We start from the raw sequence: 13,764 nt of genomic DNA, 5'->3' as shown, positions 1-13,764 counted from the left end.
CGGCGCTTCCGGCTACCGACCCTCCGTCGGCTCTTCCGGCTACCGACCCTCCGCCGGCCACCGACCCTCCGTCGGCTCTCCCGGCCTCTGACCCTCCGCCGGCCACCGACCCTCCGTCGGCTCTCCCGGCCTCTGACCCTCCGTCGGCTCTCCCGGCCTCTGACCCTCCGTCGGCTCTCCCGGCCTCTGACCCTCCGCCGGCCACCGACCCTCCGTCGGCTCTCCCGGCTACCGACCCTCCGTCGGCTCTTCCGGCTACCGACCCTCCGTCGGCTCTTCCGGCTACCGACCCTCCGTCGGCTCTTCCGGCTACCGACCCTCCTTCGGCTCTTCCGGCTACCGACCCTCCTTCGGCTCTTCCGGCTACCGACCCTCCTTCGGCTCTTCCGGCTACCGACCCTCCTTCGGCTCTTCCGGCTACCGACCCTCCGTCGGCTCTTCCGGCTACCGACCCTCCGTCGGCTCTTCCGGCTACCGACCCTCCGTCGGCTCTTCCGGCTACCGACCCTCCGTCGGCTCTTCCGGCTACCGACCCTCCGCCGGCCACCGACCCTCCGTCGGCTCTCCCGGCCTCTGACCCTCCGCCGGCCACCGACCCTCCGTCGGCTCTCCCGGCCTCTGACCCTCCGTCGGCTCTCCCGGCCTCTGACCCTCCGCCGGCCACCGACCCTCCGTCGGCTCTCCCGGCCTCTGACCCTCCGCCGGCCACCGACCCTCCGTCGGCTCTCCCGGCCTCTGACCCTCCGCCGGCCACCGACCCTCCGTCGGCTCTTCCGGCTACCGACCCTCCGTCGGCTCTTCCGGCTACCGACCCTCCGTCGGCTCTTCCGGCTACCGACCCTCCGTCGGCTCTTCCGGCTACCGACCCTCCGTCGGCTCTTCCGGCTACCGACCCTCCGCCGGCCACCGACCCTCCATCGGCTCTCCCGGCCTCTGACCCTCCGCCGGCCACCGACCCTCCGTCGGCTCTCCCGGCCTCTGACCCTCCGTCGGCTCTCCCGGCCTCTGACCCTCCGTCGGCTCTCCCGGCCTCTGACCCTCCGCCGGCCACCGACCCTCCGTCGGCTCTCCCGGCTACCGACCCTCCGTCGGCTCTTCCGGCTACCGACCCTCCTTCGGCTCTTCCGGCCACCGACCCTCCGTCGGCTCTTCCGGCTACCGACCCTCCGTCGGCTCTTCCGGCTACCGACCCTCCGTCGGCTCTTCCGGCTACCGACCCTCCTTCGGCTCTTCCGGCTACCGACCCTCCGTCGGCTCTTCCGGCTACCGACCCTCCGTCGGCTCTTCCGGCTACCGACCCTCCGTCGGCGCTTCCGGCTACCGACCCTCCGTCGGCTCTTCCGGCTACCGACCCTCCGCCGGCCACCGACCCTCCGTCGGCTCTCCCGGCCTCTGACCCTCCGTCGGCTCTCCCGGCCTCTGACCCTCCGTCGGCTCTCCCGGCCTCTGACCCTCCGTCGGCCACCGACCCTCCGTCGGCTCTCCCGGCTACCGACCCTCCTTCGGCTCTTCCGGCTACCGACCCTCCTTCGGCTCTTCCGGCTACCGACCCTCCGTCGGCTCTTCCGGCTACCGACCCTCCGTCGGCTCTTCCGGCTACCGACCCTCCGTCGGCTCTTCCGGCTACCGACCCTCCGCCGGCCACCGACCCTCCATCGGCTCTCCCGGCCTCTGACCCTCCGCCGGCCACCGACCCTCCGTCGGCTCTCCCGGCCTCTGACCCTCCGTCGGCTCTCCCGGCCTCTGACCCTCCGTCGGCTCTCCCGGCCTCTGACCCTCCGCCGGCCACCGACCCTCCGTCGGCTCTCCCGGCTACCGACCCTCCTTCGGCTCTTCCGGCTACCGACCCTCCTTCGGCTCTTCCGGCCACCGACCCTCCGTCGGCTCTTCCGGCTACCGACCCTCCGTCGGCTCTTCCGGCTACCGACCCTCCGTCGGCTCTTCCGGCTACCGACCCTCCTTCGGCTCTTCCGGCTACCGACCCTCCGTCGGCTCTTCCGGCTACCGACCCTCCGTCGGCTCTTCCGGCTACCGACCCTCCGTCGGCTCTTCCGGCTACCGACCCTCCTTCGGCTCTTCCGGCTACCGACCCTCCTTCGGCTCTTCCGGCTACCGACCCTCCTTCGGCTCTTCCGGCTACCGACCCTCCTTCGGCTCTTCCGGCTACCGACCCTCCGTCGGCTCTTCCGGCTACCGACCCTCCGTCGGCTCTTCCGGCTACCGACCCTCCGTCGGCTCTTCCGGCTACCGACCCTCCGTCGGCTCTTTGGGGGGGGGGTACTGTCATGGTGCGGTGAGCAGCAGCGCCACCGTGCCATATTTCCACAAGTTCCCATATTCTCACGAACACATCCCGGACTGTCACATGTTTCCCATCTTCCACTCCAGGTCCCAATCTAGCTCGTTTGTATGTGTATATGTTTCCCCTCTGCTCCCCACATTGTGGATCATTGTTGCTGTCGCTGTCATTGTTGCTGTTTGTTAGTTAATCGGTGAGTGTTGTTTAATGTACTGTTTGAATGTTTATTGCTAAGACGCATGTTGCGCACTTTTATTTCATTCAGTCATTAGTATTGTTTTCCGTTCGTGTTTGGTTTGTTTGTTGAGTATTAAACCCACAAACGAGATTACTGCCTGCGCCTGGTTCCTAACCAACACTACACCACGACAAGTGTTACAGTAAGTTACAAATGAAGTTATAGAACAATACATTACAGTATGTGTTAAGAATTGGGTAAAAGCTGTAACACAGAACCATATAAATGAACCGTATGAATGTGAATAAGAGATTATCAGTGAAAATGGTTTGGTTCAAGTGATTATGGAGATGACAGGTGAAACACCAGCTGTAGTACAGTATGTTGTCTCAGACATTCCTCCTGTGATGTCACTTCTTGTGGTGAACCTTTTTCTCATGAATTCACAACTTGACTCAAACACAGTTTTAGTACAGACTGTGTGTATCCGTTTTCACTGTGGGTTCCAGAGTTATCATAACAGGCACAGTAGTAGGTGGCAGAATGGGACTCTTTAACTGACTGGATCTTCAGCTCATATGTGTCAGACTCCAAAGAAGCTGAGAAATCTGCTTTCTGAGGAAAATTGTTATCAAGCATGACATTGTTATCCTGAATGAATAGAATCCAAGTGAAGGGTCCACTCTCTTTCCTCTGGTACCAGTGGACATAGTTGCCTCTACATTCACCAGTAACTTTACATTTGAAGGCGACCCTTTGTCCTTTTCTCCTAGTCTCCGATATCTGGTCTTGGAACAGATTCTGTCCTGAAACAGACACTGAAAACAGAAATGGATCACTAAAAAACTCACAGTAGAGTTACTACATTCAAATATTTGGATACAGGTTGGATGAAGCACTTACCCAGAAAAAGAGAGTATATTATTATACCACAGTCCATGTTTGGTGAATTATATGTTTAAGAGGTGAGGATATCAGAGCTACTAATTCTATATAAAACTAAACACAGAGGCGGAGCTTCAACTGACTCTATAAGAGAGCCCTCAGTTAGAGGTCTGTGTTGGACTGATTTCATCAACACGTTTTGACCAACAACATTAATATAAATGAGATAGTATGTCATATTTTATATTTACACATCTTTAGTGAAATATATTACTTATAGTTGATTATGAAGATGACAACACTTTCTGGGGTAAGTTGTCAAAAACCTTAATTATGTCACTTCCTGTGGTGCACAAAGGTTTCCTTTGAATACCAAATGAAACCCTGCCCCCTCCACTCTACCTTCCATTTCAACATGTCTCTACCCTTTGCACATTTATCCCAAAGTTTAGGGAGTGAAAATAATCAAGGGTGTAGGTGATAATTAGACCAACAAGCGTCCCACCATGCAGCCTCCATGAAATTAGAATCCCATACGACACCACCACATTGCATTTCTATGCATTTTCACGTGTGCTTAATTCTATGACATGTGCATTTCTATTAATACTACAAAATAAAATACCTTATGATACCTGTGATTTGCATAATTGAAGTCAAGGGTGTGTCATAAATAGTTGATGGGTTTATTGAACCACTATCCAATCTTTGGCAGTCATCCTTTGGCCGTTTCATCAGCAACATGTGGTCATGGAGGGCAGACTGAGTACGTAGGACAGAGGGGTTGGATTGAGATTCGCAGCTCAAGGATTGTCCTGATTTACAATCTTTTGTGCATGTGTGTCCCCTCATAAAACATGTATGGCCTCAGGCTTTCATCTGGAATCATTTATGACTGAGAACAAAACCTTTTTAACCCATTACAGCTAGTACTCAAAAGTTTTGCTAAAATATACAAATATGGTAATATTATTGGAATTGTTTATATAAATGTACATGCCATTTCATATACAATCCTGTTTCCAAAAATGTTGGAAAACCGAATGTAATGATGTGCAAATCATTTAATCCCTGTATTTAATAGACAATATTACAGTACAAAGACAACATAAGTCCATTTTCTAGGACTTAGAGGTCAGAAGAGAAGAATGAAAGAAGAAACCATCCTAGGGATTTCAATATTTAACTCATGACAAGATGGATCTGTCATGGAACTGTGCTGTCCCACATTCCTACACTAGGTGGTGCTGTTGCTCAACAGGACAAGTCTGGATGTTGTGTTACTTGTTCACGGTGCAGTCTAGTCAAACGATGAATTGAATGTACATGAACAATTACATGGCAGCGCATCACTGGTTGTAATTGATAATGATAATAAAAGATTTTAGTTTGAAAAATATAATTTTTTTTATGAGTTATTTTTCTACTGTGGGTCGTAGACACAACAACTATAACCACAATTTCCAAGATGTGTGTTCCTGAATCGCCTAATCTCCAACCTGAATGAAATCTACTTAAAATGTATATCTTAAACAAGGTTTGAATAAAAAAAAATCTGTTATTACAAATGTGAAAGACAGAGCTTGAGCAGTTTTGACAAAAACAACGTTAATCTTTTGTCTGTTGAGTTGTGCACTGACTACATCTTTCCATTACAGTAAACCACTGCTGTCATAACCGCTTTTCAGGTTGCAACAGTCACTTTATTCAAGTTATGTGTTGAAAATAGATTCAATCTATAATTAGATTCATTATTTGAATGCAATGGCTGAGATAGAGTAATTATTCAATTGATCTATTTATAGTGTGAGAATTTTTTATAATAGCATACAGTATGCAAGAAGCTAAATATTTGACTTGTGTGTTAGCAGTAATGTAAGTTAGATTTAATGTAATAATATTTGTTGTGTTTGTTTCAGCTCCTGTCCCAGGGGGCATTTGGGTACCTGCTGCCCATCATCTCTTTCATCCTGGCCTGGATAGAGACGTGGCTCCTGGACTTCAAGGTCCTACCTCAGGAGGCTGACGATGAGAACAGTGAATAAGAAAGTCTCCCATCCTAAACCCCAGAGAGGGCCTGCTTTATGCATCCAGGGCCGCTTTCAGATGGACAGTTCTATTCCCCACCCGAGTCTGTAGCATGTGAGGACCCAACAGGCTTCTTGTGGGAATCAAGTGGTTAAACTGAAATGTAACTGACATTCTGTGTCTGGTTATGGGTTACTTTCCACAGAAAATGTTGTAGCTGATTAATGGTTTGAATCTCTTTATGGTGACACCTATCCGTTAAACCACATCAATTATACATTTTGGGCTCCACTGACTAGTATGAAAAATCTTTAAGAAGCTCTCTGGAAACCAAGGAAAGACATTTATCATCTTCAAATCCATTCAATGCTTATCTTTTTATTTTATTTCATTTGTATGTTTTGGGACATTTTCATAAAAAAATCTATTTTAATTTGTTGTGCTTGTTCTGATTTATAGATTATGATGGATGATAAGCATGTCCCAGACAAGGCTTTTATTTAGCATGTCGCAAAGTAAAAAGGTACTGTATGTACCTCTCAAAGACTTGACGCATGGTAAATATAAAAGCTGCATGGGTCTATTGTAAAAATCTCATTGGGATAATGTTAACACTAACGTTCCTGTGATTCAGAACTTTTACGAAAGTAATACATTTTTAATTAATTATGTCTCACTGATCTTTAGAATACATGTCCATCACCATTTAATGTGTTTTGCTTGTTTATAAACATGAATTTATGTTTGTTTCATGTCTGCAGAGTAGTGGTAGCCGTATTCATTTGACTTTTTTTAAATTATTTCTTTAACAAAATGAAAATGTTCACATATTCCAATAGTGGTTCTCTAAAGGTGGAACCCATTTTAAAGATAATGATTTCAAGTGACAGCACCCAAAGTTACCCAAGACAGTTAACCCCAATTGCTCCCAAGTAGTGTGCCAATTTAAAGTGTGTCAGTGTCAATTTAATAAATAAAATGATCAATAATCAATGAATATATAGCTGGATTGAAATCAAATTAATAATGCAAATTGTTTATTCATATTATGTTAGATGTAAGATCAGTCTGTAATCTAGATGTCATTATGCATGCATTTGAGAAGACAATGAAACAGGAAGTTAATAACACACAACCATTAAGATCAGTGGACAATACTGTGGTACCGTTTGTTTGCTAAACTGACATTTTGTAAGGAGAAGGGCCAGATGCCGGAATTGTGATAATCTTTGTAATGGATGCTGGAATTGTGTAGTAACAGGGGTATGAAGAGGTTGTTTTGCTTTGTTTTGCTTTGCGTTTACAATTCTATAAATGCAAAAACCACAAGTTACCACAATGAAATCATGAGAAAAGGGTGAGGAGAAAACAACCCCAGCAGCTTTGAATAACCAACAATTCATGACAGGAGCTGATGTGATGTAGTGATTAGTGGGGTTAAACAGCTACATCCTGTTCCCAGAGATTACCGATTCACCCTTCATTAGAAAACCAAATGTGATGTAGTGATTAGTGGGGTTAAACAGCTTTATTTTGTAACTACTGTTTCACCTTTCACTGGAAAACCAAATAAACAGATCAAGCACATATTCCCATCAATATTGAATCTTTGTCAACACCTGCATCTGGAAAATACAGATTACAGCAAACAGTAAAGATGACAATATGTAATCTTAAATCAAGTCCTTTATTAATGGTGTTAGTTTCTGTCTGGACATACACACTTTACAATCTTTTGCCAAACCATGTTTTGTTCTACTTGATGTTCTACTATCTTATTGTAATATGACAGTGATTATTATACTAATCTACTAAACGATGCATAACCCTTAAAAAAGCACCCTAAAAAAGAACAGCACAACAATGATTTCACTTCGTCTTAGAAATGTACTTTTTAGCAGTTTCTCAGCTTAATAAGCACTCAGCATTTCATTCTTTTTAAGTACACATGCCACAAAAATGTCTTTAATATTTCATTTATTTATTTTCCATGACTTTGTACTGGTATTATTTGTGGTTGATAAATTATTGTAATAACATCAGTTTACATTTTTGTTAATTTTTTAAATTTTAATTAGTTACTCAGTCAGTTCAATTAATGTGTCTACAGATGTGGGGTTTACTTCCCATGTTCCTGTGATGAAACAGGAATGTGATTCCACAGCAGTACAACATGCTCTTCGCTATCATCCCAATATAAGCCAGAAATGCCAGGTTCAGACGACACATGGACTGGCCGGTTTCTGGGGATGAGAAAATAGTAAAATATAAACACCATTTGAACAGCCATTCTTGTTTCCCTTGTTCCCTTTTAAACTGTAATCTCCTGTTTAGTTTGTCTTGTTCATTGTCCTGTTCACAAAATCTAAGTTTGTGGGGAATTCAGACAGAAAGCACCACGTATGAGTTTAACCATATATTATAGAATTTATGTACAGCCCTGTACATGCAAGTCTTGGCGTTACGTTCTGCTCCTTTAGGGTAACTCATTGCCATCACATGATCATGTATACGATACTATCACAATAACATACCTTGTTATTATTTATGCAGTTCCCATGGCAATGAGCAAGGTACGCAGTACCGATCCCCCCCACAAGGAACAAAGAATTGAACAGGTGAAGGCAGGGTGGTGGGTGGGCATGCACCCGCATGCTAGTACAGTTCAACAACCGACTGAACGAGTACCCTGATGTTTATAGAGACAGGTTTACACTCTGACGTGTGACAAGAGCAATCCTGCATCAGCTGAGGCATTGCTGACCAAATACCATTCAGGTTTCCGGGCTGAACTGGCTAGGCTAATTAATAGCAATGTTTTATGCTTTTGAGGCATAAGCAATTAGGAAATAACACTTACTACCAAGGATGTGTTACATGGTGTAATCTACAGAATGATAGATTATGTAAAATATTTGGATTTCCCAGCAAACCCAGTTCAGCAAACCCAGCCTGAGCCCGAGCCCTTTTCCCCTTTTCTATGCGACGGGCTCGTAATGCACATTGTGAAGGAGGAAGCTGACGGGCACAATGACCCCCAAAGTCCACTCCACTGCCTGCATATATTTGGGGAACCCTGTTTTGTCCTTTTGGGCTGTGCCCCTCAAAGGTTTTGTGCACAGCCCTGCCAAGTCCAGATCTCAATCCCGTTGAGAATATGCAGTCCGAAGGTGTCATTCAACCGACCTGAGCACATCTGCCAAGATTGGGGCAGAATCACTCTCATACTGTGTACATATTTACCAAAAGACTTATTCTTGCAGCAATATGTGGCTTTGTGTGAATAATCTAGGAGTACAATCTCTGTCATATATCACTTTTATAACCAGTAACCAAAAACCAGGGACTGCATCTTTACAGTAAGAAAAACAAAACATGAGATTGATTGAGTAACTCAATTAAATTAATCTTTACTCAATTAAATGGTAACACTTTACAATAAGGATACAGTAATAATCAATATTAAATGCATTAATTGACGTGGATTCATGACTTATTAATGCATCTATAAAGCCTTGATTATGGGTGCATGTGTTAATAGATATATTAACTATGTATTAGTTAACTGTGGGAACACATATCAACAAACATTACCTAATACATTAAAACATAGTGTAAACTAATAGTTAATTAATGCATCTACAAATAATGAACTGTGTGTGGTTGTGTCAATAAACATGTTACTAAATGAATAGGTAACTAATAAAAGACATGTTAAAAAACATCAATATATTGCAATCCAAATCTTAATTGATGCAATTTATCATTGGTGTGCATGTGTTAATAAACATGAATATATCTAGCTAACTATTGAATGGCCCAATAACAAACATGAACTCATACATTAATTTTAATGATTCCATGATGACATAATGCAACTACAGATTCATGATTTGGTGTCATTCATCATAGCAAAAACAATTAAACGTTTATTATTGAACATAATCAGTTCAAATGAAGTCATTTCTTAGAAGGCAACATATAGAATAACCCTAATTCCTTTAACAAACAACACCTTTCCCCCTACTACTGTCATTTGTTGCTGAATACTGTCCAGTCACAGAAGCCAGGTTTTTGTCCTTCGTGAACATTACCTTACTTGTTACTCAGTGACCTATTCCTTACCTACTTACATGAATCTGTAGTTGCATTATGTCATCATGAAATCATTTAAATTAATGTACGGATTCATGTTTGTTATTAGGCCATTCAACAGTTAATAAGACATATGCATGTTTAGTAACACATGCACACCAATGATAATTTGCATCAATTAAGATTTGGATTGCAATATATTAATGTATTGATAGATGTTTTTTTAACATGTCCTTTATTAGTTACCTATTCATTTAGTAACATGTTTATTGACAAAACCACATACAGTTCATTATTTGTAGATGCATTAATTACCTATTAGTTCACACTATGTTTTAATGTATTAGGTAATGTTTGTTGATATGTGTTCCAACAGTTAACTAATACGTAGTTAATGTATCTATTAACACATGCACCCATAATCAAGGCTTTATAGACGCATTAATAAGTCATGAATCACTGTCGATTAATGCATTTAATAATGATTATTACTATATCCTTATTGTAAAGTGTTACCAATTAAATTAATCTAACTCACTTAAATTAATCTTTAGTACAAATATGTGACAGCATTTGTGTGATTTCAAATTTCTCCGTCCATGTTGGTAGTTTGGTGCGCTCTGGGGATTAATGACGCAAATTAAGAAAATGACTCAAAAAGATCTGAGTTGATCACCACGCTTTTTAAGAAAATAGTTGCTCCTTAACTTATCTGATATGCCACAGATAGGATTGTGAAGACCTTTGCAATCAAATTAATAACTTTTAGGAGGAATTTGTTTATCACATTAAGTCCCCCCACCCCCCAAATTTGTAAATTACATTTTGAAATATGTAAATTCAAAATACAGTTTTGTAGACAGATGCCGCCAAACTGTGGAATATGTTAAACTTGGTGTACCTTCGTCAATGTTAAAGCCTGCTTCATGCGTCACCCAACAGATGTATTTATTAACATCTGCCTTCTCTTCTTTAATGATGATCATACTGGTCATCTGTCCTTCATCCGTCTGTTCCAGCACTTCTGTCTTCTCTTCGGATACCTTCACGACTGTGCCATTTTCATCCACCATCTTCCATGAGATCTTGACTAAGTCTGGAAACATGTCTTTAGCCAGACATAGCAGGGTGGTGTTTCCATTCAGCCCGGGTTTTAATGCTGGGTAGACTGTCACCTTCGGTTTTATGAATTCCTTTTCTTATTTTCAAGATAAATAATAACAGTAACACATTAATTGTGGTGTCCCTAAACATTTCTTTTATATACAGCTTTATCATCTATATTCATGTAAATGATGAACTAGATAAAAAAAAACAATCAACTATCAATAACAATAATATTGATAATGGATAAAAACAATCCAATATTTAACTATAAATTATTATGTCCCAAGCAATTTTTTTGTACCTGCTCATAAATATTTGTACCAGCTCACATAAATGTATCTACAATTTATATCTTATTTATTATTTATATATAATTTGAATAACTTTGTGAGGTATTTAAACATTATGCTCAGCAAAGTTTAGTTGAATTTTGTGATGTTTCAAATTATTTTACATTTATATCACACATTTACCTGAGTGAATATCTCAAAAAATAGTACAGATCCATGTTGACCTCCTTTAAAATTGTAATAATAAAATGTATATGCTATTAACAAACTTCTAATAATCAAATTTTTTTGCAATTTTATAACATTGGATGATAAAGAATAATACATTGTTGTTGATCAATACTGTAGGATAATCTTTAAATACTTTTGTAAACTGATCAGACACAGATAAACTATTTATTATTGATAGTGACTATTGTTTTATCAGTCAAAAATCTGAGAAAGGTATCTCTTACCTGTCACATAAAGTCTTGTCCCAGAGCCAAATATTTTTATAAGTACACAGTGAAAATCCATATGTCAAAAACCAGTCTGCATTTTGTGTGGGCAGGTCTTGTGTTTACTGTACACTGGCAGACCACTCACAGAATTTCACATGTTTTTTGTGAAAAACAACATGATCAACAGATTTATCATATCTTTATAGTCTGTGGTAAATGTAGACATGTACACGTACAGTTTTGTATTTCTATCCTTGTGGTGACAAGAAAATTTAACATCCATGTTCCCTAGCCTAACCATAACCTAAAAATCTGGTTAGAGGTTTTAGAGCAGTTCTTCCAGTTTTTATTGAAATGCAAACAGTTCAATGTCTTAATGGACTCTAAAATTAAAGCATAGAATAAATACTGGAAATCAAGGAATCGTTTTGTTTAACAAAATGTAATAAAAATTTTTGACTCATCAAAGTCACTAACTTTTACAGACATAACAGCCTAACACACTTGTAGCATTCTTTCTACATTGAAAATCAAATACTGTTTGGAAGTTGTTCTCAACAAATGTGTTGCACTTACAGGTTGCTTTGCTTTCATCCTTCTGCCCAGTTCATCTCAAACTAACTTGATAGGGTTTAGGTATGAAGACTGTGCTGGCCATTCCATGATTTGAAGCCTACTGTCTTGTTTCTTTCTTCTTCTTGCCTAGGCGTTGAAGATGCTATGCTCCAGAACCGGACTGAAGAGTGTCACGTTCTGGGAATGCCTTTTGACCGGATGAAACGAGCACAAACTGAGCGACTCCTTGTCCATCTGGTCATACTTCTGACCAAGTCTAATTTTTAATAGACTCTGGATTTAGCCCAGATAAATGTATTAATTATTCCAATTGGACTCTTAATATCTCACCCGGCACAGCCAGAAGAAGACTAGTCACCCCCTGAGCCTGGGTCCTCTCTAGGATTCTTCCTAAAATTCGGCCTTCTTAGGGAGTTTTTCCTAGCCACTGAAATTCAACACTACTGTTGTTTGCTCCTTGGGGTTTAAGGCCGGGTGTCTCTGTAAAGCACTTTGTGACAACTGCTGTTGTAAAAAAGGCTTTATAAATAAATTTGATTGATTGATTGATTACACTGAGAACTACTTATGGGATGTAACATTATTGACTGATCAAGTGAATGTCTGCTACTTTTTTATAGAACGTTTTATGGAATTGAACAGGGAACCCATTTTAGTAATTTTTGTTTTGGGGTTTTAGATAATTTGTATAATTCAAAAATATTTTTGTGGACATATTTGGATCCGAACGAGGAAGTTACCCAGTGCTGCTTTTTAACTAAATATCCGGGCTCATTTCTGACACTTGAAGCTGTCCTCTGAGCCGCCCTATCATACAAGCTGCTGACTCTCAGAAACGGCTGATTTTGTGGGGACTTTGGGTCTGCCAAACTTCTCTGTGTCAGAGTTTTGTCCAGTTATCAAATGCCTTTTGATGGTGCCTTTCGATTTGTGTCAGGAAACTGAACTCACTGACAACCTTGGCTTTCTTTACAATTGCTCTACAGGAAAGATCTCAATTTTTAAGGGTTGTCGGTATGTCTTTCTTTGTTAATTGCCTTTGCCTTGCAACTATGATAGTACATAATATACTAATCAGTGATTTCTCCGGATTATTCCGGAATTCCAGATTTTCCCGACATGAAAATGTGACCCACGTGAATCACGCAGTTCCGTGAAAGAAAATGGGCAGTGGATGGAGCTGCCCTAGTGAAATGGAAAGGATTTGAGGACATTTATAAGCTGAAGTGCGTGAATATAAAAAAATGTATGTAGCTAAATTACTAGTGTTATCTGCAAACCTAGCATGCTAGCTAAGTTAATAAGTTAGCTAGTTGTCTAGCCACATACAGCAACACTTTGTTGTATGAATAGTTGTTTTTTAAATTGTCCTCATGTAAAAGGTTTTAGCAGTTTTTAAATTAATTTCTTGTGAATGGTTAGAGCTATTAATGATAGCTAGCAAACAGTGATGGCGACATATCCAGTAAAGTTAGCTAGGAGTTCAAATTGCTTCTCACTGACTACGTTTACATGCACACAATACTCTGATTTCTGTGAATAATCAGATTTGGATAATAGCTCGATTGAAGGGTTTACATGGTTCGTAGTAACGCAATTTCCCATATAACCTGGGTTTACATGGGTTTATTTGATAGTTGGGTTAAGGCTGTTTTGTGGCAGTGCGGACGTGGAGTGCACACGGACAGTAGCCATGACGTTCTGCTCTCAAGTTTTCTCCCTTGTGCAAAGCTTATAGTCACACAAACAGTCAAACATGTAAACATAAATACATTATTTAGATATTGCTTACTTTATTTTTGTAATTACAGCACTGGAAATAATTTATCCTGCTTTTCTCTGTCAGACCAAATTACTATTCTTATA

General features: G+C 41.9%; 1 gene segment (V, D, J or C); it reads right to left on the bottom strand.

The window, feature by feature from the left end:
• Nucleotides 1-7,060: 7,060 nt before the first annotated feature.
• On the bottom strand, nt 7,061-11,495 carry LOC105023475. The segment is given in 3 exon segments: nt 7,061-7,633; nt 10,387-10,683; nt 11,338-11,495. Coding segments are annotated over 3 exon segments (510 nt in total).
• Between the last annotated feature and the right edge of the window lie 2,269 nt (nt 11,496-13,764).

This window comes from Esox lucius, chromosome 3, assembly GCF_011004845.1.
Source record: "Esox lucius isolate fEsoLuc1 chromosome 3, fEsoLuc1.pri, whole genome shotgun sequence".
Taxonomy (NCBI): Eukaryota; Metazoa; Chordata; class Actinopteri; order Esociformes; family Esocidae; genus Esox; species Esox lucius.
The sequence above is the reverse complement of the archived record's forward strand: the minus strand, read 5'-3'. Positions and strand labels throughout refer to the sequence as shown.